Genomic DNA, 25,187 nt, shown 5'->3' with positions numbered 1-25,187 from the left:
CAGAGGCATAGGTTCAAGTATTGGACTTATGTATGAGCTTTGTTCTGAATTGTTTCAGTTCCTGGAATTGGAGGGAGGGCTGGCTGCCCCTGGAGCCAACCAGTCCCATCATGCTTATTTTTCCGGACAGGAGCTGGATGGCCTTAGATCAGCTTGGGCCAAGGTAGGTGGGGCATAAATGGGAATGTTCACAGCACCTCTGAGAGATACTAAATTTCCCAACAAACTATTTGATACAAAAGCACAGTTCTTCGTTTTCCCCCTCTTTTTTCCCCGACTATTCTTGCAGCTGAACTCTCTCCCTGAAATCTGAGAGAAAAGAAGCTACAGTTCCTTCACAAGGAGAAACAGAGTGAACGGATTATCTATGCAAACTAATCTACCTAAGCATCTAGTCATTCCTAGAAGCATGTATCTGATAAATAGCAGTGGAAAGCAACACTTCCAGCACTAGACTTTCCACTAGACCTGTGGAATTGCTATTCAGCACTTGTGAGACTGCACCCAGAGAAGTATGCTACCTCCCTGATCCGAGAGAGGATACAAAGGAGATGGAGTCAGACGCTTGGAGGTGCACAGTGATATGATGCGAAACAAAGGACCCAAGTCAGAACACAGGAAATCCTGATTAGATATTGGAAAAATGTTTTACCATGAGGTGGTCATGAATACTGGAATAGTTTGTCCAGACAGGCTGTGGAATATCCATCCTTGGGTGCGTTCAAGACTGAACTGGACACAGCCCTGAGCAACTTGTTCTGAATAGACCTGTTTTGAGCAGTGGTTGGACCAGGAGACCTCCAGGGGCCGCTTCCAACCTAAATCATTCTATGATTCCACGATTCTGTAATGCTATATGTCTTTATTTTCTCTTTGTCCCTTTTACATTTATGTGCATATATTAAGTTAACTGAGCATGTGAACTTGTCTTATTTATCATCGGTCTGCAGTTATTTTTCTTTAATGTACTAGAAGATACTTAGAAGCTACGGTGCAAATACTATAATGTTATACTGTAATATAGACCTGTTTAAAACAACTGGAACTAGGCAGGCACTTATGTGTAATAGCAGCTACATTATTAAGCTAAATGGTTAGTTCAAAATATTCACAGAAGGACACACTAAGTCGTTGGGAAGACACAGAAGAGGGGACAGGTACAACTGAAAAGAATTTGGGGAATGAACAATAGTGGGGCACCTCCTAGCTATCAATAGCTGACAGATACTGCTCCCCTCCTGTAACCTTTGCTATATCTAACTTAAGGCCTTAATACATCAGGAAGAGATGTAAATTACTGGATTATTGCATTCAAAATAAACGTCAACAGAATTTAATACCTCACCTATGCATTTTCATTCTTATTAGCAAATGTTATTATCACCTTTAAATATGCAACCTGAACAAGCATCACTAAATGTAGTTTCTGTAGATTACCAGAAGAGCTTTGGATTTGATCCAGACATGGTAGTGATCCACTCTATTACCAAAAAAGAACCCTTGTTCTCAGAAATAAGCCGCATTCTTGTGCACAAGAATAAACTCTTCTAGCAATGCTCTTCTTCTCTAGAGCTGCAATATACCTCATACTGGTTAAACTGGCAAAGGAAAGTTGACATTCCTCATGTCAGCACATACCAACCTTCTTTCAAATCATTCTGTCAAGTGACATGGAGTGGAGTTTGTCTAACACCCTTTCTTCATGAAACTCTTGCCTTCCACTAGCAAAAAAAATCACTCTTGGAATTTTTCCACCAAGGCAATCTATTTAGCAGTCAAATGATTCTGCCGTGCTTTTGGACCTATCCATTCCCAGCTTCCTCTCACATTTACAGTTTTAACACATCAACATAATCTCACAGGTTTTCCAATCATCTGCTAGCTCCAAAGTCTTCTCTACCAGAGGAGCGCCATGTAGATAAAATGATGTAACTCTATTTAAGATAAGTTTTATTAGAAATTCACTAACTTCTTTTAGTGCTTTATGCAAAATTCCCATCTAAATTACCCCTCAGCAGTGCACCTGGTGTCCCAAGGAGAGATGTTTAGAGCATCAGCTGAGTGCCACAGAGCTGACACGACGAGCCTGCGGGTTCCTTTACATAACCACTTCTTTCACAGACGTCTCTACTAATACTTAAATAATATTCCTATATTAAAACTATATTACATAGTTCCCATTGAGAAATATATTGAACAGTTATGTTAATAATTATAAGGTAGAACTTTACATGGCTATATCTTTAATGAAAAGAGTTTAAGTTCTGATTAATCTCAACTTGATTATGATGGGCCTGTCCTGCTAAATTTCCAGGGTTCTATACTTACTAAATTAGGAAACTGGCACCATTTATTTTAAAATAAACATATTCGAATATGTGAATTTTAAAAGCTAGTATTTTTACAAATTCCAACGGCATCCAAATTAATGCTATTTGTATTGTTCAGATGATACAACTCTAATCATCAAAAAAAAAAGTAAGCCTTTTGAAACAAACATTAAAATAAGGCCCTTATAGTCACTTATTTAAAATATTTGACAATATGAGTTTCTTATCTAATTCATCTTTATGTAGAATTCATACAGAGCATTACTCTGACAATGTTTACTAAGTTGTAGAAATTATTTGTATCTTTGAGGGAGGGCTAGCATATGCCAATTATTGTAACATCTTGCGTGCCAGTACCACTTAGTAGTAAACAAAGCAATAAAACACTGCCAGACAAGTAAACAACAAAATTCTTAATTAGAGACTGCTACTAAATTCTGAGAGCATTTTCTAATGGTGTGTAAGTTGGAAAACACTCATCTTCCTTTTCCTTAGGTTGTGTGGAAGTAGTTAGGACATAATAGATCAAGAGCAGATTTTCAAACCAAGGAGGAGAACAGAAAAGGTTTTAGGACAGAAAGAAGGGTGCCTTTGATTGGAGTACACAACAGATTTTTGCCAAGATTTGCAAAGGCACCATTGTTTTTCCATGTGCTCTACTTGTAGCGACAGAAACCAAGGGATTATCTAGCTAAATGATTACAGTGTTATACAGTATCCTAGACTTCACAAAGTCGAGAAACTAACACATAAAACTCCTTTCTTATCCTAATAGAGAATAAAGTCTCTGAGCCACTGAAATACCACACTGCGTTCCACCTTGGATGTTATTTTGGTCTCTTAACCCTTCATTGAGTGGTGCAAGGGTAAAATCGACCCTTCAAGAAAACAATGATACTTTAGAGCAATCTCCACATGTAAGCAATGCAGTGGTGGATGCTACCTGGTTAGACCTAGTCCTGTACAAGGAATGGAAATGAAGAGGAAGCGCATTTTTTTGACTGCAACGAATTTTAATGGCCACTTATCAAAGTACAGTTTTCAAATAGACAGCATTAGGGAACAAGCACCAGGGTTACTGGATTGCAAAAGGCTAATGTTTCCTCACCTTTGTGCAGTTGCTTGTGTATAAATACAGATGAAAACTTGAATTCATGAAGAAGCCTAGACCTGTAAATCACTTGAGATAAAATTTACATGACATCTATTGTAAAAACAATGATGGCCTGGGAAACCTGATAAAAAGAAGTGCAAGGTCTAAGCGATTAGGATGTATCTTAAGGATACAACATCTTGGGAAAGTCCATGACTAGTGGAATTAGGACCGCTGGTATTTCTTCTCTATTTTTTCCAGTCTGAAATTTCAGTGGTGAAAAATAGAACATAGAAAGATGATTTGCCAAGATGATTTAATTGACATATGACTAATGGCCTTCAAAAATGCTAAGTTTTTTTTAAAATAACTAAACTCTGAAAATAGACCATGCAATAATGACAGTTATGTGAGAAGCAAATAGACGTACCTGAAATTTTTGAAGATAACCAGAACATCAGCTCCATTTATTACACTGAATGTTTTTGCATTATTGACTGGAAAATTATTTGAGTTGAAGTATTTATTTCCCAATTCTGCTAGTAGAATTTATTATTACATGGTACCTTTTATTCTATGATCTAAAAATCACTTTAACATAAATGTGTAATGACTCTATTCCTGTTTTTATTTTACACATGAGAAAACAGTGCCAGAGAGAGATTAATTGACTTGCTCAAGACCACACAGTAAACAAATGGCCAAAAAAAAAGATCACAGATAGTCCCAGCTATCTTCTTGACTGCTCTGGCTTTTGTATAGCTCTTGTGTATATGAATTCAAAGCACTTACCTTCTCATATGAAAATATAGGAATAATCTTGACTTTTAAGAAGAAAACATCAGTCAATGATCCCGATACATTGTTCTGTGTAATGGAATGCTACTGTATTCCTTGAAGGAAACTTAATAAGTTGTGTACAAAGCTACTGATGATCATACAGAGTCAGAGTAAGCATTAAAACGGTTATAAACAGTACTTCATTTTGCAAACTACAAGCACATTGCATTTTTCAACTAATGCAGCTTAGAATTTTTGCTGGTTGTTTTCACCTTTTACATGTTAACTCTCTTCAGTCTGGATAATAAAGATATACTGGTCTGTTCTAACTCTAATTTTAACATATGTAATTCCTCCTCATTTCTTTTGAAAAAATATAACTGTTACATATTTTAAAGTTTTCTACAAAACTTAAAATAGAAGAAGCTTCAAAGTTGTATATTTGCTTCTTAACTGTTCCTTTTAAGGTTTTCATTGAGGTTTTAAGAACTAAGATATCTTCAGAGCAAAACAAAACAAATTCTGGAAAAACAATTCTGTAGATATAATTTGTGCACATTTGAGCCACTAATGTTTAATACTATCCCTAATATATGATGTGTTTTCTGTACAGTTCAATACACAATTTTCCCCACACTCTCATATTCAGAATAATTTGGGGTTATCACCCTAGACCATAACAAATCCATGGGAATCCATCAACTTATGTTCCTCCAAAAAAAAAAAAAAAGGTTAAATAAGGGAGAACTATTAAAAAGTCTTAATATGAAAAGGGAACTGAAATACTTCAAAAAGGACTGAGGACTGGTGTATTTTTCAAAAGTATTGGGGTTTATTGCAAGTTACTGCTTTTATAAGAATACTAAGAAGATATTTTGCTTTTCTTTCCATGAAAAAGAGCAGTTAACCCAGAGCTTGAAACGGAAGTCCTGGAAAGACCAGCCTTTTCTGATATTTCTTGAACATATTTGTAAAGCAATTTGTTACAGTTCACTTTGTGTTTCCATATTATAGCCGTTTGTTTCATTAAAAATATTTAACTGTGAGAATTTATTTTTGCTAAAAAAAGTCATGGAATGGTCAATTTTATCGAGATTATTTAGCCCACTTTGCTTTAGTACTTCTAAAAAGGAGACACATCTGAAGCATTTTTACCAATCCCATAAAATGGAAATAAAATCCACTGACCGCCCCCTTAATTTTAAAGCAGCGTGTCTTGTCAAAACAACATTATTGCACTTATAAAAAGAGTGGAAGTTTAAAAAACCAAAAATACTGTTCATAGAGTATTTTAAATTCCTATTTGAATAGGCATCATAAGAATTATAATTTAAAATTTTTAAATGGCCTCAAAACGCTAACAAAAAATAATAAATGTATTTTCCCTTCCCAGTTTGACTTGTCATCCCCTCAATAACCAATCACTTACAGAATAGTGCTGAATATACTCAAACCAACCATTACAATTTACAAAGATTAAACTTCTTTGCATTCAGAAAACAGAAATGCAGTCTTTAAGATTGAAAACCCTAAACACCTAGTGTTTTTTCTATGAAAGAAACATGAATGTATTGAAAAGAGCATTAGATTGAACATTTGTTCATTTTTGAAGCATATGTTATGTTCTTTCAAGTCTTATATAGTGAAAAATTTAACATCATTAACTTTGGACAAGCATGAGTTCACACAAGTGATACAAAGGTGTAGCAACAGAATGGCTGTGTGAAAAGCAAAGATATTAAAAGACAAATTTTAAAGATTATTGACGTTAAAGTGTAGTTCTAATTTAGAACTGCTGAACCTCTTTTTATTTCTCAATTATACACGAAATGGAAATAACACCAATCACTGCCAGAGAATATTGAAGTATGTCTTGCTCAGATTTATGGCCAAGGCTCTATAATAAAGAATACAGTGTGTACCACAGAAACACACAAAGCAATCTTCGTTCAGAAAGGATTCTACTATTTATTCATCGAGCATATCATGCTATAAAAATCTGATTATTCAGGAAATCAAAAATCTACAGAGTAACTGAGTATTAAGTATTGTCCCTCTGCCCACCATTCTCTCCATAAAATCCTTTATTCACAATGTCCGCTTAATATTCAAATGCAAGCGTGTGGCTTTCCACTAAAAGGAAGTGGTTCCAGCTACCAAAAATGAAGACTGAATAATAAATTGATCGATCAAATACAATATCCTACCGATTTTGACAGGGAATTTGATTTTAAGACGGATGCCTGTGATAGCCATCAAGGGCAAAATAGGCACTGGTGAGCTACACACTGCAAAATAAACCTACAGCTCATTTAACAGGGAACAATAGACTAGTAGATGACGGACTCCTCCCTCTGGCTAAGAAACCATTAGCCTATTTTCCCATCCAAGCCCATTCAAACCAGCAGGACCCTAACCCCGGGTTTGCCAGGCAGTCCCCCACCTCCCACAGCGCTCATTATTTTAACTTCGTGCCAGCAGCGCACGAACTGCGCCCTTCCCGCTCGGCACCGGCGCTGCGGGTTCCCGGGGAGGGCGGGCAGCGGCTCCGGCGAGGAGGGGCAGCCCCGGGATGCACCGGAGCGGAGCGGAGCGGGGCGGCGGCGGGAAGAGGGAAGCGGGAGGCGGTCCGGCGGCGGCGGGGCCGGGCAGCGGCGGGATGCGGGGCCCGGGCGGAGCGCAGGGCCCTGTGCTGCCGGCCGCCCCGCACTGGCCGCCCCGCTCACGTCTCCGTGCTGGCACAGACGCCGTCCCGCTCCCACCCACGTGTTTCGCGGTTGCTCTTCCACCCACAGACAGGCGGGGAGGGGGGGGAGGGGGGGGACACGACGTGCCGCCGCCCGTGCCCCGGTCACGCTCGCTCCAGGCGAGCCCTGCCCGGGGGCTCCGGAGCAGCGAGCTGCCCCGCTCCCCGCAGCCCCTCAGCACGGCAGCCCAGCACGGCCCCACCTCCCTTTCGGAGCCTCCGTAGCCGCACGGCGTGTGCCTTTCTTCTCCTTCCCGCCGCGGGGAGAGGGGGTCGGTCGGTCGGACGGAGGGTCCCGCTGTACCCACAGCTCCGCCGACCCCGCCGGCTCCCCTCCCCGCTGCTGGCAGCGACCATGGCGGGCAGGAGAGCGGCACCCCGCCGCCGCGTTCTCCCCCTCACACACACACCTCCAACACACACACGGCCGGAGCGGTGGGCCAAGCCCTCTCCTACCGTCTGAGTCCCTGGAAAGAGGAGGGCCAGGACATCCGCGATTTCTTCAAGCCGGGCCGGTGGCCGGTCTCCACGGCGTAGGAGGCGCGGTCCATGGCTCGGCAGTAGAGGTATCGCTCCGTGTCGGAGTAGCCGCGGTGCCTGACGCGAGCCCCGGCCAGGCAGCGGCCCCGCGATGCGGGCGGCGGCGGCGGTCCGGGGGGCTGCTGGTGCTGGAGGAACTGGTGCTGCCGCAGCTGCGGCGGGTAGTGCTGCTCGTGCCGCCACAGATGCTTGGGGGCTTTGAGACTCCCGCTGCCGCCGGCGCCGCCGCCGTCGTTGCCGCCGGCGCCGTCGCTGCTGCCGGGCAGGGCGGACAAGCCGCTGCCGCCGCCGCGCTCTGCTTCCATGCTGCCGGCGGGCGGGCGGGCGAGCGGGACCGGAGCGGACCGCAGCGGACCGGGGTGGTGGCGGCGGCGGCGGCGGCGGCGGCGGCGGCCGCCTTCCTCCGGGCAGCGGCGGGGAAACTGTGCTGAAAAGTTGGACAGCTCCTGCCGCACCGCCCCTCGCCCGGCTGAGGGAGCGGCTGGGGCCGCCGCGCCGCCGAGTCCTCCTGGCCACTCGGGAGGGGAGGCGGGGAGAGCGGGAGGAGGAGGCGAAGGAGGAGGAAGAGGAGAGGGGCTGGCTTCCCGCTCGGAAATATTTAAACCCGGGCTGGAGCCAGCGCGGGGGAGAGCGGAGCCGGCAGCGGGCTGAGATCAGCGCGGAGCGTGCGCCGGGGTGTGCGGGAGGCAGGGGGAGGGCACGACGGGGAGCCCGGCCCGGGGGGAGCACCGGGACCAGGAGCGAGCGCGGAGGGGGTCTCCCTGCCGCCGCTCCAGCCCGACTCCTCCCCGGGTTCCCCCGGCGCGCCTCTCCCTTCCCGACGCCCAGGGACCGGCGGCACGGTGATGGCCCGGCACGACTCCCTCCCTTCCCGAGGGACTCGCACTGGCAAAGCGACGGCAGGTGGCAAAGTTGCTCACGCTCTAGTTCACCGAGAACTGTGAGAATAGTGGGTTAAAAATGGGTTCTAACTCCCTAAACTCATCCTCCCGCCACGCCTTATTCCCTGTGTCATACGTTCAATCGTTGCCACATCAGGTTCAGAAATTGTCTGTTCCCCAACTTGAAACTTCCCCCTGGTCTGCCATCTTCACCGATGAGTAAGCCCTCTCCCCCCTGCGAGTGAGACTGGCTGTAAATCAGTGAGAGGAAGGTGTAATTATAGCGATGCTGAGCCTACTGCTACAGAGAAGCTTTTACCACTAGTTACATTATAAACCATGCTGCAGTAAAAAAAAAATGATTCGAAGTTAAAATTTACAGGACATAAGCTTCATCCTAAAAAGCATTTTTAAAATTAGTTTTACATTTCAAATTATTTTTTACTTATGAACAATCAATAATCCAGAATTGAAGGAAGTTGCGCTTTTTTTGTCTGTCGTTCCCCCCCCCAACACCCCCCCCCCCCCCCCCCTTGCATTTTCTTTTTTAAAGTAGGATCATATTTTTCCTGTGTGGTAGTATTCTAAAATTTAACACTTCTTATTCATGACAAAATTATAATCACTAAACTGACAAAATGTGAAAAAAACACATGCAGGTGTTTATTTGAAAACTATTAGTATGTATTTGTCTGGTCCTTCTTATTCTGTTTGCCAGCATATCAGTACTAAGCAAGAATGCATTGCAAAAATCTCCCTCCTCTCCTACAGTATATTTATAAAAACATGCATTTTCTTCCAATCAATGTTCACCTACTCATTAGACTTTTCTGATTAGCTTCATGCACAACTTCAGCTTCCTCAATCACAAAATTGCTCTTGCCAATCTTTTTCCCTTTCCGTCACAGATCTGCAATCACTTTAAACCTCATAAATTTCTTTCTAAACTTCTTAAGTTTGTATTAATGTAAGTGTACACCTATGTCAATCTTTTATGTGTTGATGCATTTTTTTCACTCTCCATCTTAAAAGTCAGCCTTCCTTCCCAGACACACAGCACTCCTAAAATCAAGATTTACCCTCCAACCATGTACATCCAAGTTTCTGTTGGGCAAAACTCCCAGCCCATGTTTTTCCAAGCCAACAGTACTTTCCTAGATAGCCCTGATAATCATCTGTCATGCCTTCATTTCTTTCCTGCCCTAATAACTTTTGAGTGCACTAACAAATTTCAGACAAGTTGTGATAAATATTGTAAATACTAGGAAAGAGCCAAAGTAGTACTTCCATTGAAGCAAAATTGAGCTTGAACTCATATGGTTATCAAGTTCTGATTCTCCTGCTATTTATGTAAACATACAAGACTATTTTAAAACCAGACATCTTAGACGCTACCACTTGCCCAGCTGTAGCAGGCTGTGACAGTTTTGACAGCATGTATAAGACACAGAAATTGGAAGAAGATGGGAGCAGAAAGACTGAAGGATGATATCCAAAATGAAATAAACGATGGCAATAATTGCAATGTGGGACATAGGCATAACAGATGCAAATCCATTAAAAACTCAGACAAGAGAGACAAGTTTTTCCCTTCTCTTTACCTCCATTCCCGTATTGCAATGGGACTGTATTTCGCAATTGCTAGTCCCCTCTGCTCTCTTAGACACAGCTTCTGTGAACAATCTCACCATAATTTCACAGGATCATAGAAATGCTTTTTGGAAGGACCCTCGTGAGGTTGTCCAGTCCAACGTCATGCTCAAAATGGGACTATCATCCACACCAGATCACGTCAACCACCACGTTTTCTGAATCTCAAAAACCTTCAACAACAAAAATTCCCCAGCCTCCGTGGACAACCTGCTCTGCTGCTGCACCACATTCCTAATGAAGAAGATTTTCCTGATATTCCATCTGAACCTCTCCATAGGGGGCCCTTGCCCCTCCTTAAACAGCGTGCCACCGCTGAGAAGAGCTTGAATGTGTTGTCTTTTGCAACTACCCCTCGAGTAGCTGCAGGCTGCCATTAGATCGCCTTTCACCTCCTCCACAGCAGGCTAAGTAAGCTCAGCCCCCTCAAGCGCTCATCACCGATCCTGTGCTCTACGTTCCGAACACCCTAGTAGCCCCCTCCAGGGCTCCCACCATTCCCCTTGATCCACTGGCTACAGTCGTTTTGGCATGTAGTTTGTTCTGTCTCTGTGGAAGAGTGCACTGTTAGGCTGCCATCCACCCTGCCATCCATTGAAGCCCCCAGGTCCTTTCCAGCAGGGCTGTGACCCAGTCAGTCACTTGCCGGCCTGTGCCAGTGCTTCAGGTTACCCTGTCTGAGTGCCGGACTCTGCACTTCAACATGGGCTCTAGTATCAACCCCTCATGGTGGTGTGCTCGTTAACAGCTGCCAGCCAGATGCCGACCCACCATCCTCTACACTTTGATGCCACCTAACAGTCTGTTCATCATGGCTGACAACCATTTTTGGTAAGAGTCCGTCCCTGCTGGATTTTTGGCTTTTCTTCTGAGATTGGGAAGAAGGGAACCAATATAAATGGGTACCTCTGAATTCAGCATTAATGGAGTTTTCCAGTCCTTCACATAGGCCCCATGGGCCAACTTTCAGTCACTATGAATAAAGATGGATTAAATATAGCTCTGCTAGTCACTTTCTAGATCATAATCAGTTCCCTGACATTTTTCATTTCAATCTACCCCATATTTCTTCTACCTTTTCACCTGCACTCAGTTTATGAAACAGGTATGCTGTCAATCTTAAAGGATATTTTGATATGACAAAGAAAATAATTTTGCAATTTCATAACTATATTACTGTTTCAAACGGTAATCTTAATCCATAACCACAGATAATATTTGTAAAATGAAATTTAAACTGTAATTATAACTAGGCTTAATAGATGGGCAATTTGAAATGAACAGACTATTAGAAAGTCCATTTCTAATCTGTTAAATCTTAAGATGACAGTAACCAATATAGCGGATTGTTTTAAAAATGAGTAACTTTTTGTGTACTTTGAAACACATTTTATATTTTTTTCTGTAGTAATGCTACAGAGAGGCATGTGAGTGAAATAATGACAATTGTCACATAATTGAAATAAGATAGAAAGGCAAGGTTGTTGGAGAGAGATGCCTAGCATCAGTGGCATGAGATCCTCCCTCTGACACGTGTAATTCTTACCGTGCAGCAATTCCTTACCTACTCACACGTGGCAGAACAGCAGCATGCAGAAGCTTGCTGTAGGCCAGGTCACTAATGGGGTTTTTTCACATGTTGGTGAACTGATTTAGCCCAAGTCAATATTCTGGTTTACAGAGCAGCATTGCATGATCGTGTTCAAACTCCCAGAAAATTTTGCTTCACCACTGAAACAAAAGTCACAGGCTAAAGCCTTAGTTTTACATTGTCATGTAGCATTTGTGATCAGCTTCAGTTTTGTAGTGATTATAATTCCTAATACAGAAAATAATCACCAAGTTTCTGGAAGTGAAATAAATGCACTAGTCCGTCAATGGAAGTGAAATAAATGCACTAGTCTATCAATAGCCATTGTCAGATAACAGAGGTGTAAAAGCAGACCATCTTAACTTTTACAGTATTATTAACTTTTATTAATTTTGTAGAATTTGTTTAACCTAGCAATTCTGTAACTTTCAGAATTGTCCAGACAGAAAGAAGCCAACAGTTCCCAGTTTGCTAACAACTTATGATGGAAGGCTTGACATTTTAAGATATATTTTGTTTGTATCCTCTTTAGGATAGGAATTTTTATTGACTGATATAACAGATCTTTGAATCCGTACAACACTGTACAAACAAGAATAAAACTGTGCACATGCATCGTATGGCTCCAAACCCTGTCTTTTACATGAACTCTTAATGAGCCTATCAAAATCTAGGATAAAAACAGAAATTATTTTAAATTTGTATTGCAGTGGGACAACTCATGACTCCATACGGAAGTCAAGAAGGTTGGGGAGGGGGTCCTTTTTTTGAAGGTTAAAAAAATAAATAAATATTTTGAGCAATGCATATTGATTACTGTAGTGGTTTTGGGAGTATGGAGAATCATTTCTAGTGGATTTAAGATAAAATACAGACAGACACATGTCTGGTTTTGGAGTTTGAGCCCTATGCTGGAAATTGGCTCACAGTTTGACATCTGCTTTCCCTGGAGAATGTGGGCCTAAATTGTTTTTTAAAATTTTACTGGAATGTCAGGATGCAAGAATGAAACTAAGAATATATGAATATGATTTTTTCCTTCACTGTAAGCTCTTTAGGGCAAAATCTTTAGCGTTTGGGGTTTTTTTTTGTGTTTTGTTTTGTGTTGTGTTTTTTTTTTTTTATTAAGCTAGCACACAGCAAACATTAATACAAATAAATTAAAAAAAAAAAGAATACGTTAATCCTCTCTTACTAACATTTCCATTTTTGAAGATCAGTATAAAATTGACATTTTCAGAGTTACAGAGAAAAAGGGTGTAAGAACAGTGGCTGAAATAAACCAACCTTTTGCAAAAGCTCTCAAATAAAAGCCTATACCAAAAAGATGCTTACAACTACATGTTTTGCTTTCTAGTCAGTTGTTAAAGAATCCAATTTCTGCATAACTACATTTGGGAGATTCATATTTGCTCTCAGAGGCTGAAGGGAGCACAGTACAGAGAAAGAAGGTTAGATCTGGTTAAAATGTGCCTACCTAATCTTAGCTCAAAAAAAAAAAGAGATTTTATCTCTTTAGAAGTATCTGCTTCTCCACTTGGAAGCTTCAAGAACTTCTCTGAGCTTCCACCTACAAAAACAGGGTTCCTACAGAGTAATCAGATTAATTATTCTGGATGCAGTACATCCACGTTAGCTGGCACAGACCATCCTTCTCTATTTACAAACTTCAGATCATTTCTTCCTTGGTTTTGCTGGTTTATTAGTTCTTTCGACCACTCTTTCAATCAGTTTTGTGAAATGACATACCCTAAAAAAATCTCACCAAGTTAGGGACCAGTCAAGCCAATAGTTTAACAGGCCATAGAGATGGTAACCTCCAGTGGAAAGGAGGTGGTAAGACACGGATCTCACAAAGCCAGATCAGTTTCTGTGACCACACCCTTATTAAATACAGGTGGGTTGACCTTGGCTAGATGCTCGGTGCCACAAAAGCCGCTCAATCACTCTGCTCCTCAGCTGGAATGAAAAGCTCCTGGGTTGAGATAAGGAAAGGGAGAGATCACTCACTAATTACCATCATGGGCAAAACAGGCTCTACTTCTGGAAAATTAATTTAACTTATTAATAATCAAATCGGAGTAGGGTAATGAGAAATAAAAACTAAATCAAGAAACACCTTCCCCTCACCCCTCCCTTCTTCCCGGGCTCAACTTCACTTCTGATATTCTCTACCTCCTCCCCCCGAGCAGGGCAACGGGGAATGGGGGTTGTAGTCAGTTCATCACACGTTGTTTCTGCCACTCTTTCCTCCACACGGGGAGGACTCTTCATACCTTTTCCCTGTTCCAGCATGGGGTCCCTCCCACAGGAGACAGTCCTCCATGAACTTCTCCAAAGTCAGTTCTTCCCATGGGCTACAGTTCTTCAGGAACTGATCCAGCGTGGGTCCCCTGTGGTGTCACAAGTCCCGCCATCAAACCTCCTCCAGCGTGGGCTTCTCTGTCCATGGGGCCACAGGTCCTGCCAGGAGCCTGATACAGCGCAGGCTTCCACAGTGTTACAGCCACCTTTGGGCATTGACTGCTCTGGTGTGAGGTCCTCCCTGGGGTGTAGGTGGATATCTGTTCCACCTTGGACTTCCATGGGCTGCAGGAGGACTGCCTGCCTCACCATGGTCTTCACCACAGACTGCAGGGGAATCTCTTTCCCTGTGCCTGGAGCACCTCCTCCCCTTCCTTCATTTCTGCAGGGTTGTTGCTCTCACATATTCTCACTCCTCTCTCCCAGCTGCAGTCTCTCTTGTGCGGCATTTTTTCCCCTTCCTAAATATGTTATCCCAGAGGCGCTACCATGGTCACTGATGGGCTCAGCCTTGGCCAGTGTTGGGTCCATCTTGAGGCCGGCTGGCATTGGCTCTATCAGACTTAGGGGAAGCTTCTAGGAGCTTCTCACAGGAGCCACCCGTGTAGCCCCCCTCCTACCAAAACCTTGCCTAACCTAATACACACGCTTAGCCATTTTAAAAATTCTTTATAATAAGGAAGAGTCTATTGTAATAGCTATATGTTAATTATAGCATTGGTGTATTCCATTTGTATAGCTATTTTATAATTAGCAACAGTATTATGTTATTAACAATAATAGGGTTTTGCATTTACATAATGTTTTTCATCCACTTCATTGAAAAAATACAAATAGGATGTTGCTATTTTACACAATTGGAGACTGAACCACAGGACACAAGACATGGCACAGTATTAAGGCAGATGGTCACTTACAGTCAAATATCTGAGTTTCATTCCAGTCACCTACTAATCTTTATATTTAAATTTAAAAAAAACAACATGTGTATGACCAGTGTGCTAAGACACTGCCAGAACATTTTTTTCCTAAAGCACAGAATATTTACACTTCCCTGAAATATATGCTCTAAATGGAACCTAGCAGTTTTATATTAAAAAAAAAAAAAAAGAAACGAACAAACAAACAAACAAACAAACAAAGCCCCAAAGTATATGATACCTTTTTGTCAATATTGCCTATATGAAGTCAAGGCAAATTTTTTTTTCTTACTTGCCTAGCTTATTTCACCACAGAATCCTCAAAAGTACTAAGTCTGCTGAAGACTCAATAGCAACGGAACATTCTACGTTTGAGAGTTGTAACTGAAAATGATTTAGAAAAATACATTTCTTTTCATTTTCCTGGAACTTGCCTGAGCCTCCTCACAGGAGACTGGAACGTCCCCAGTGAGCTGAGGCTTGAATATGAGAACTACTGCTCCAGCCGTACCCACCTATTAGCCTTGTATTAGCATCTCAGAGCTCTCTGCGTACACCACACCAAATTGCAGAGAGATCCATAAAATAAAATGTAACTTTTTACCTCATAAGAAAATGCCATTTTAGGTTAGCTAGGATTATTAACCTTTCACATCTCTTTAAAAACATGTTCTTGCTTTCAAGAAATACTTAGAAAAATAGGAAGAACAGCGTTCAAAAAACCCAATTTTGTTTGCTTTTGTATCTTTGTTTAAAAAATTTTTTACAATATTTTCAAGGCTCTGTTCAGCTAATGGTGGTAGCATTAACAGTGTACTACATAAACTATGGTTTATCTCTTACTCCTTCAGAATGGAACTGCAGTTCTTAACAGATACCTATGTTGATACTGCATTGAAGATAAGTAATTCTGACGTACAGAAAATAATTGGCAGCATCTTATTTTGTCCCTTCATTTCCTGGACTAATAATGATATGCAGTCCTTACAAACCACTGTATTTTTTTTTTTTTTTTGGCCTGTATATAAGGGAAGTGTGTTGTCTAAGTGCAATAGAAATCCTTCAAAATTGAGACAACAACATAACATTAAGGGTCAATATATAAAGGAGATAAAAAGTATAACGGGATTAGAAGAGAAAGTATACAGCAACTTAATTAGGAAACTAATAATGTCCACCCACTTCATGTGGGAGAAGATACTTCTGTAATGGTTTACATACCTTGTAAACTGTGGTAAAGCGAGAGAAAATCACTTGCATTGTCTGTACAAGAAATGAACCAATGCTAAATCATGCAGGTTAGATGATGATAAATTTTGTTCAGTCATACTTACCACTGAATACAGCACTGACAGTTAATCCTGTTATAATTCAGCACAATGTCACTTAGGAAACTGCACTATATTGTACATATAACGATAGAGTTTCACTGAGTTCTTTCAAGTCCAGTAAGGTAGAATTTCGGTGGACAGCCACTAGCAGTTCATATAAATTTTTTTATCATGTCTGACTCATGAAGCAGAAACACATTCCTGCTGCTAGCAATGGAAAAGGAATTCAGCAGATCATCATTCTCTAAATCAATTGAAAACATGAATTATTGAAGAGGAAAAAATTGAGTGCTTTAAAAAGTAAAGGCCTGATTAAATGTAGAATGTGTTGTTAGATGTAGAACTACAAGTTGTAGAAAAAGAAAATATTACAAGAACATACCCACGTAAGTCTCACATAATGTACTTATAGAATGTATTCACATTAATCATGAACTTTACCATCGCAAACAGGACAGTTACAGCAAAAGCACTGTATCTGTTTCAATATATATTCTGAAATCCTATTGCAGAGAGAAATTAACAATCTGTAGTGTTTTGTATTGAATGCTTTTTCTAAATTATGGAATGACTTCATAATTTAATTCTACTAAAATTACTATTAACATGATAAAAAGAAGATTAATCTAGAACTCTATAGTTATGCAGATTTGATGCTTATGGACTATTAGAAAGGTTGATTTTCTAGTTTGCAGAAAGACATTCCTGCAGGTAGCTCCACAGAGACTTATTTTTGATACAGTTTTTTAGTGAGGAATAACACTTTCCAGTTTTGAAACCCCCCCAACACTGTAATCTTATTAGCTATCTACTCGTGACTTCTATACGCAAGCAAAATTAAAATGCTTAATTTATTACCCTACAGATTATATTTTTGACTGTTCTTTAACTTTCCTTGTGTTCAGTCACAATTGATTCAAAGATCTATTTTTCTTAGAGTAGGGGTGGTATAAATACCAAATTAATTTATAGTATAAAGTAAAATAGAAATCATATCCATTTAAGGATTTACTGCAAAACAGTCTACTACATGGCTTTCGAAATCTGAATACAAACCCAAAGCTAACAGTTCCTTCTGAACGCAGTTTCTGTTTCTTACAGAGAGTATGTATGCTAGAAGGATGTTTCTTTGAACTTATCAACATTTCAGTTACAAGAGCATAGTCTTTCTGTATAGATTGTATTCTTGTTCTGTATATGAAAGCACCGCGTCCAGTCCTGTGGAATACATACGTCACAACCCAGCCACACAGAAGAGAAATATCCTGACACACGAAGCCAACCCTCTCCTCTTACCCAGGTAATTGAAAATCTGCCAAGTATGTAAGAACCATGTGTTTGATACTGCAGGTACATGGACAGAGAGAGCTAAAGCCTGAGCTTTGACACCCCCAGGCTGATGCAGAGCTCTCCTGATGAAAAGCTGAGCTGACTGAGATGAAAGGCATTTTGCACCCGCTAAGATCACAATTTCATGTAACCTCCCACTTGGAGCAACGAGCAAAGGCTCAGTCTATTTCAGAAGCACACTAAAAATCACAAGCTAGATTCTCGCTAGTGCTATATAATTACTGATCGTAAAAGGGGGCAGATCTTAAAAACATTCCCTTGACTGTCTTGATCTGCAGCTGGAGGAGGAAACAACAGCAACAGCTATTACTTTCCCAGTTGGATAGCACAGGAGCAAGAGAGGAGGGATTTAGCACAGTTAGCTCTATTCCTACTACCTCGTCTTCTCCACTGTACCACAGCAGCAGATTAAATGAAGCAGAAGCCCCAAGAGAGGCTCTGCGGAGTTTCTTCCTTTTGTAGCAATAGGGGACAGTGCTACCTTGATTCAAACTTTGTTTCCAAATCAGTTCCCGAATAATACAACTACACATCATCTGTTGATCTGGAAAAATCACAAATTGAGAATCCAGCCCATTTTGAACAAGGGCTGAAGGATAAAGGTACTTCTCCGGTATATTTTCCACTCTGTCAGTTGGATTATTGATCTGCTCACTTCAAGCAGAGGAATATGGGTTACATCCAAAATTTTTTATTAAGGGTACACTTGTATGAAACATAATTACGTTAGTTTGCAGGGGTTTAGGAGCATTTCGTTCCTATAAGAATTGCACAGCGTTAAACCCTCTTAATTTTACTCTGACTTTTACAAACAAGAAAGCCTACAAATTAAAAGCAAACTTCATTCAAACCTACTTTAACTCAGTTCTCAGTGGCAAAGCGTAAAAACATACTGGACTAACAAACACTAGGAAAAATTTCCCAAACAGAAAAAAAAAAGACCTGGAGTGCTTAATCAAACTCCACGGCAGGTGAGTTTTGCATGAACCAATCTCTTGATAAAGGTGCTAAAAAGTTCAAGTTCAAATTCTAATGGGCAAAGATTGTGCTTTTGGATAAAGCTGGATAAGATGTTTATTCAGAACTAGGCAGTATAATCCTTTGGTTCCTTCATATCACTCAAACCATATCTGAAGCTTGCTAGTCATTGTCTTAATTAGTTTCATAATTTCTAATGAGGGTCTGTATTACTGAACCCCCCTCACATCTGAAATATTTCTGCTATTTAAATTCCTTTAAAGAGACAAAAAAGGCTACTAGGTATTCCACTAATTCAACTGAACCCATATTTTTGACAGGCTAACCTTGAAATAACTTTTAAGTAGATAGTTTTCTCTCTGGAGTCCCTTAATTCCTGCAAGCCCTCACATAAGCTTTAACAGTTTTCTCCAACTTTATAAAGCAAGATAGAAAGTAAAAGTAAAAATGCTTTTAAAACAAGCTTTAAAATAGTCACTTTGCAGGAAAAGCAATACGGGTATTTCAGTTGACTGTTCTCAGGTAGTAAGAAGGCAAATGAATGAAAAGGCTCATGCCAATAGATTTCAGTTAATTACTCTCAAAGCCTCCTAAAAATACCTATGGAATTTTATATATATATTTTTTTTTTTAAATAGAGCAGTAGATCTTTCCACCGTCATTAGAATGAATAATAGACTTTATTTCCTTCTTGGAAACAGCATTCAAAAGCAAATTATCCTCTATAATATATTTCAATTACTGGACATTTTAATTAACATGTACCTAATCTTAACTTTGTCAGACACAGACCAAAATTTAAAAATATAATGCATTGAAACTAATTAAAGTGCTGAAATCTCTAACATAGCAGAAACTACATATTTTTTAATTAGAAAGTTAGGAATCAGTATCAGTCATTTTTTCAATAAATGATTTTTAAACAAATAAATCATATATATATGTAAATTATCTTAACAAATGATATTTCCAATAAAAAGTTTCTTAATTACTCGCTTTTGTTGAATCAAAAATATTAACAGTTTGAATAGTAAAATGTAATTTTGCATGTCAGTGGATTATTTAAATGAAGGATAGAGGGGAAAGCAGCATTCATTAATTCGGGTAAGTGAGTGTGAATATTGCCAATTTAATTTCCCATCTGTAATTCTCCAAAGTAAAGGCCTTTATTGAAGGATATTAACTTGAGATATAAAAAAAGTTTTAAAGTGTTATTTATCAAAATTGTCATTTGTTGCTTGTGCATCTCATACTTGCTGAAAATATTGTGGTGATATTAATGGCTTTATTTAGTAAGCTTAGCTCATTTTGGTTTGATAGTCCTCCAGCTAGAACCACTAGGAGGTTTTTCCGCTGTTTTCATCAAAACTTGGATTGTTCAGCTCATATTTGAGCTACAAGTGAACGTTATTTGAATTGCAATATTTGCCTGTAGCCTGCATAATATATCAGTTTTAGTTATGCTCTGAAAATATGAAATTCATTGGCTGAAAATTCTTTCACATTTGTCAAATGAATCACTTGCATAAGAGGACTACTGCCCTCCAGAGACAAATGTGAAAGATCTCATAGATAACTGTTTGCACAGTAAAATGCCATGTTTTTCAAGTTACTTATCTTACACAAATGGTGGAATGCTTTGATCCTATATTATCACTTCAGCTAGCACCCACATAGCTGTCTTCAACCCTCTCTTTCCTCTCACCAGTATTTTCAAGTGGAGAGAAATAGAGAAAGATTACATAAACATAAAGAGGAGAAACTCTTAAAGCATTCCCAGCTGTGTCTTTCTTGGGTCAGTGTTCACTGAAGCACTGTTGCTCTGATCCCCCTCTAATTCATCAATGGAGAATTACAGAGGCAAGAATAGTAGACTTAGAAATTATTAACTCTTTTGGAGCAGTGTGACTACATTCTGCTTGTACTAATATGGTCCAGTATGTTTGGGATGTATTAAATTTGTACTCGAAAAGGGATTAACATGTAGTCAGAGATACTGGAAACTATCAGTGCCTACCTGCTATTGTTAGAATGTGATTAACACCTCAGGATTAATGAGGAACACTTGTAAGGTTTTATCTTTACAATTTTATTACTGGTGGTTTGGGGGTTGTGGGTCTTAACATTTTTCCAAAAGTGAACCCAACAAAGAAAGAGATGTTAATGTATTTAGTATCATGAGGGTGTTCATGAACAACACAGCAGCTTTCTGTACAGGTAAAAGTGTGTCATGAATACTTTCCCAAGAACTTGTGTAATCTACATCCTTGTAGGAAGCAACAAATATTGCAATATTTACCTACAGAATAAATTAAGTACAGGTTTATTTTCTTACAATCTGCTAGGTATCATAAAATATGGAGCACTAAGTTCTCTTCTCAGGTTCTGCAAATGAGCAAACAGCTCATAGTTCAGGGAATCGGGACTTCGAGTGCCACTGATCACTCAGGCAATGAGACCATCTGGTTTGGAACCTATTCATGGTGGATAGCTAATATTGTTTTAATGCGGAAAGAAAAACCACCACCAGTAGCTCAATAATTATGATTTATCTGACTGAGATAAAGAACTGGGTAAGAAATTGTAATCCACTTACTGCTTTAATTACTGAAATAATTGCTGACAGTAAATGTAGTTATAAATAGAAAGTGTTGGGCAGTTTCAGTTGAAATCATTGAGAGAAAAAAATGCAACTATATCCTCTAAGTGAAGTTCAAATTCTTAGTTAATACTCTTACACCACTCTACTGGTAGCAACAATATCCCTCCTTTGTTTTCTTTCATCCATGCTACTTTTTCCACAGGTTTTTGCATTCTTCAATAGGTTGTGACATGCCCTCTTAATTGTTAGTTAAGCACATCCCATAATATGTTTATGTTTAAGTAACTATGCAGCTATTAAGCATCATACTGCTCTTGATCTTTCCTTTAGAAAGTACTATACAAGAGATGAACGATGGCACTTTAAATTATTTCAACAGCGTTATTTACTTATTCTCACCACAGTTCCTTGATACTCTGTGTTACCCAAGTAATATTCCATGCACGTTTTATGAGCCTTGACACAAGGTAGAAAAATAGTAGCATAGCTTTTCCACGAGATTTCTTTGCTTGTCTTCACTGTGCTTCTTGGCAAAACCCTTACCACAATTAATCTTGGCTTACAAATGTAACTTTCTATGTTTTGCAGGGTGAGAAGATTTCTCCAAATATCTTCCACATTTTTTATGGAGTGTAGGGGATTTTTCCAAGCTATCTGTATTTTTTAAAGTTATTTCAATTTATAATTAAATAGACCAGATAACACTGAATTCCCTGTGATAAAACTGCCAGTCCTCTGTTCTGGAGTCACACGGATGATCAGCAAAAAATATTTTTATTATTGGATTTCTAAATAGGATTCAAAGCCAAAAGAGAGCACTGAAAACAATTCCTCTCATTGTAATGCTAATAGTATCTCATGAATTGGTGCAAAAGACAGTAGCAATTGCTACTGCCATATTACAGGACTACCATGAATATAACTACTGTTACCCTGCACTATCATCAGGGCTCATTAGAAAGCATTCTAGAGACGCTTTGCAATTACTTTTTTTACTGACTATGCTGCACTCTGAGACTGAAAGAAATGTTGTATTGTCAATTAGACTGCAGCTTTCCAAAGGCCTAAACTCAAATTTAGAAGTTTTAGGCTTGGATCTCCCTGACTTCAATCATTCTTAGCTACCTAGCTGCCTGTGGAACATATTCAAGCAAACAAGCAGAAACCTCAAGTATTTTTAGAAAACTGGAACATCTACAATTGTATTTCAATTATCTTTGAAATACATGTTCTCTGACTTTACTATCCTGGTTATCTTGGGCTACTCCCACTCAATCCTCTTAAAATATCTTGAAAAGTTTAGTGTTTACTTTTCTGGATTTTTTTATCACAGACCAAGAAGGTCTGTTGCTCACCTTTACTTGGTCTTCAGTAGACAGCTCTCACTACTATTTTTAACAGTTGCTTGGGGTTTTTACCAAATTCAATGTGTCTCAAAGATAGGCAAAATAACCCAATATTGAAGGGACTGTCCTCAAACCTAGGGAAAACTCTTACATCTAACAACGCCTAGCAATTCCTAACCTTTCTCAGAAATTGCAGTTTTCACATCTGTCAGCAAGTATTGTGTAAGGGCAAGCACGTATTTCCAAGAGCATCAAAGGAATAACGGATCTTCAACTCAGTCTGTAACTGAAATGCCACATACATTTGAACTGGGATTCAGGTTGCTTGGGTTCTATTCATGGCTGTAACAGAGATACCTAAATGTGCAAGAGCCATGATTCCATTACTCAGTAAGACATTTGGCAAGAAGAAAAATCCTGAGAGGTGAGGTCATCAGAATGACAGAAAAGCTTCTGATACAAATCCAGTACTAACCAGTGGTGAAAGAAATCTAACTCTTGACTATATTCATCTGCAATGATGCAGCTGCTTTTCAGGTTAGCAACTACTTCTTTATTTTGTGTCACTCTTCTCTAAAAAACTTTGGCAGAGTACGTTTAGCCTCTGCTTTATCCAGGAAATCAATGACAATCATCTGAAATACAAGCACGTTAATGAAGAGTTTAAAGATTTTTAAACTACCAGAGAAATCAACACTGCTTATTTTATGTTGTTATCTTAATGCTGGGATTGTAAAGGCTTTCTATGCCTCCTTCATTTTTGGTGATTTCCTCCTCTACTACAATAAAAATATTGTAATTCTACAAGTTTTTAAATAATTATTGGTTACTTTAAGCTAGCATGTCATTTTTACTTAACAGAGAAAATCTTAAGATCCTTTTTTTTCCTCCGTTTTCAATTAAGACTAAATTTACAGAACAGTCTCCAGAGGAAATCCCAGACTACTGATGACTTTACATTAATCTCCCACACAGCTTTTAGTACCTCTGTGTAGGCCGCATCCTGTCACCATTTAATTAAACAGGATTTTGCCACCATCCCTACGTGCAGAACAATCAGGCTTTGCAAGTATATTCTATATCAAGAAAATTTAGCATCAAACGTAAAGATGACAAAAGCATAGTTATTGGCCAAATTCATACCAATTAATCTGTGAATCCAAAAGCACAATTATATATTCACATTTGATGAAGAGGGGCAATTGCTACTGATTCACTCATACATAATAAATGAAACATCTCAAAAGAAACATTTAGGGCTAAGGAGCATTCATACATTTTACTTTTGCAATTATAACATCAGATTTGACCTTTGACTGAGGAAAGTTACTAGGATGACATCAAGTTTTACTACTGATTATTGAATTTTGTGCTGTAGTTCTTTCCGTATATATAAAACAAAAAGTCCTATTTACACCTCTATTTATGTCAACCATGAAAAAGCTGAAAATTCCTTTTCCAGAATTGCATAAAAGTTCCTATAATTTCATTGTCATAAAATGGCTTGGAAACCATGGTGCTGGATATTGTATAAGTTACTTGATGCATTCTATAGGTTACTCTACACGGTCAACTCAATGCTCTCCATCAATCATGCACATGTCCAACGGTGATAATTTCAAAAAACATTGAACTCAGGTCTTCTGCCAAAGATAAGGAATGATACAGAACAGCAAAGAGAACCATCTTATATTGTGGCAGACCAAGAAAGGCAGAATATGTATGATTAATAGATGTTTTAGACAGTGATAGAGATTATAATAAAAACCTGTAAGCATCAGAAAGATGTAAACATCTGAAGGAGAAAGTAGATATGAGCCAAAACAGAGTAACAGAAGGAAACTAAGGAAGGAAATGCTGCAGCAAGGTTACAGTCAGAGAAAGACAGAATTCCTTCAAATCTTCAGACAATGTTGTCATAAAAATCAAGTAAGAGACTACAGAAAAAGCAGCTGAAAATCCACATTACTGATTTGTCTCCATTGAGAAGTCTCAATTTCTGCCATGTTCAATGAATTTCAGATCACACATACCTATCAAAAATTATCACCATATATTCATTTTCTCTTAGGGGCATGCAGGCATGTCTAACATGTTAGACCTGATAAGGCTACAGACTGTCATAATGAAACCTTTTATTGTAGCATCTGTAAGATTCTGCAGCCACCTGTTCACACATTTCTCATCGTCAAACTGTTGCATTTAATCACCCTGTCACCTATACCACAAAAAAGACTGCAGTTACTTTTGAATTAAAGAAAATTATAGTTGAGAAGGGATGTGGCAAGAGAGAACAGAATGAGACCATTACATTGCCATTACTTGAGATTGCACAGAAACTTATTGTGTTGAAAGTAATAGCAGTCAACCAGATCTTACTCTATCACATGGAGTAGATCCTCTGATAAAACCCACGTTTTCAGTCTGTACTCAGAAGTTCAAGCATCAGACCTATGAAAAACATCTCATAAAATTGGTTCACTGCTGGAAAAGAGGGAAAACCAGAGTGACAGTCTTTCATGCCTTGGCTTTTCTATTTTCTTTGCTGTAACAAGAACTAAAAATGATCTGCCCATATATTTAGTGAGATAATTTTGAAGTTCTTTCTTTCCATCTCCATTTTATTGACATTATCTCTTTTAAAGAAGACCATTTTAAGGAAAGAAAAAATTATGGTATATTTAAGTCCCAAAAGGATCTGAGCTGTTTACTTTTCAGACAACTGATGTCGAGCCTTCATCTGAA

General features: G+C 39.4%; 1 protein-coding gene across 2 annotated transcripts in view; it reads right to left on the bottom strand.

Moving 5' to 3' along the window:
* The window catches only part of PDE4D (phosphodiesterase 4D), a gene marked incomplete at its 5' end in the record, with an annotated part of 552,125 nt that overhangs the window by 416,326 nt on the left and 110,612 nt on the right, over positions 1–25,187 (bottom strand). The window contains one exon of one of the 2 annotated variants that reach the window (XM_082497088.1): positions 7,406–7,794. The exons of the other annotated variant lie outside the window; for it this stretch is intronic. Within the exon in view, the coding sequence (XP_082353214.1) occupies positions 7,406–7,794 (389 nt within the window). Of the gene's footprint in view, positions 1–7,405; positions 7,795–25,187 lie in introns of those variants that run through there. 2 annotated transcript variants of the gene reach the window in all.

Source organism: Vanellus vanellus (assembly GCF_965231255.1).
Source record: "Vanellus vanellus genome assembly, chromosome: Z".
Taxonomy (NCBI): domain Eukaryota; kingdom Metazoa; phylum Chordata; class Aves; order Charadriiformes; family Charadriidae; genus Vanellus; species Vanellus vanellus.
This window is presented reverse-complemented; position numbering and strand designations above follow the sequence as displayed.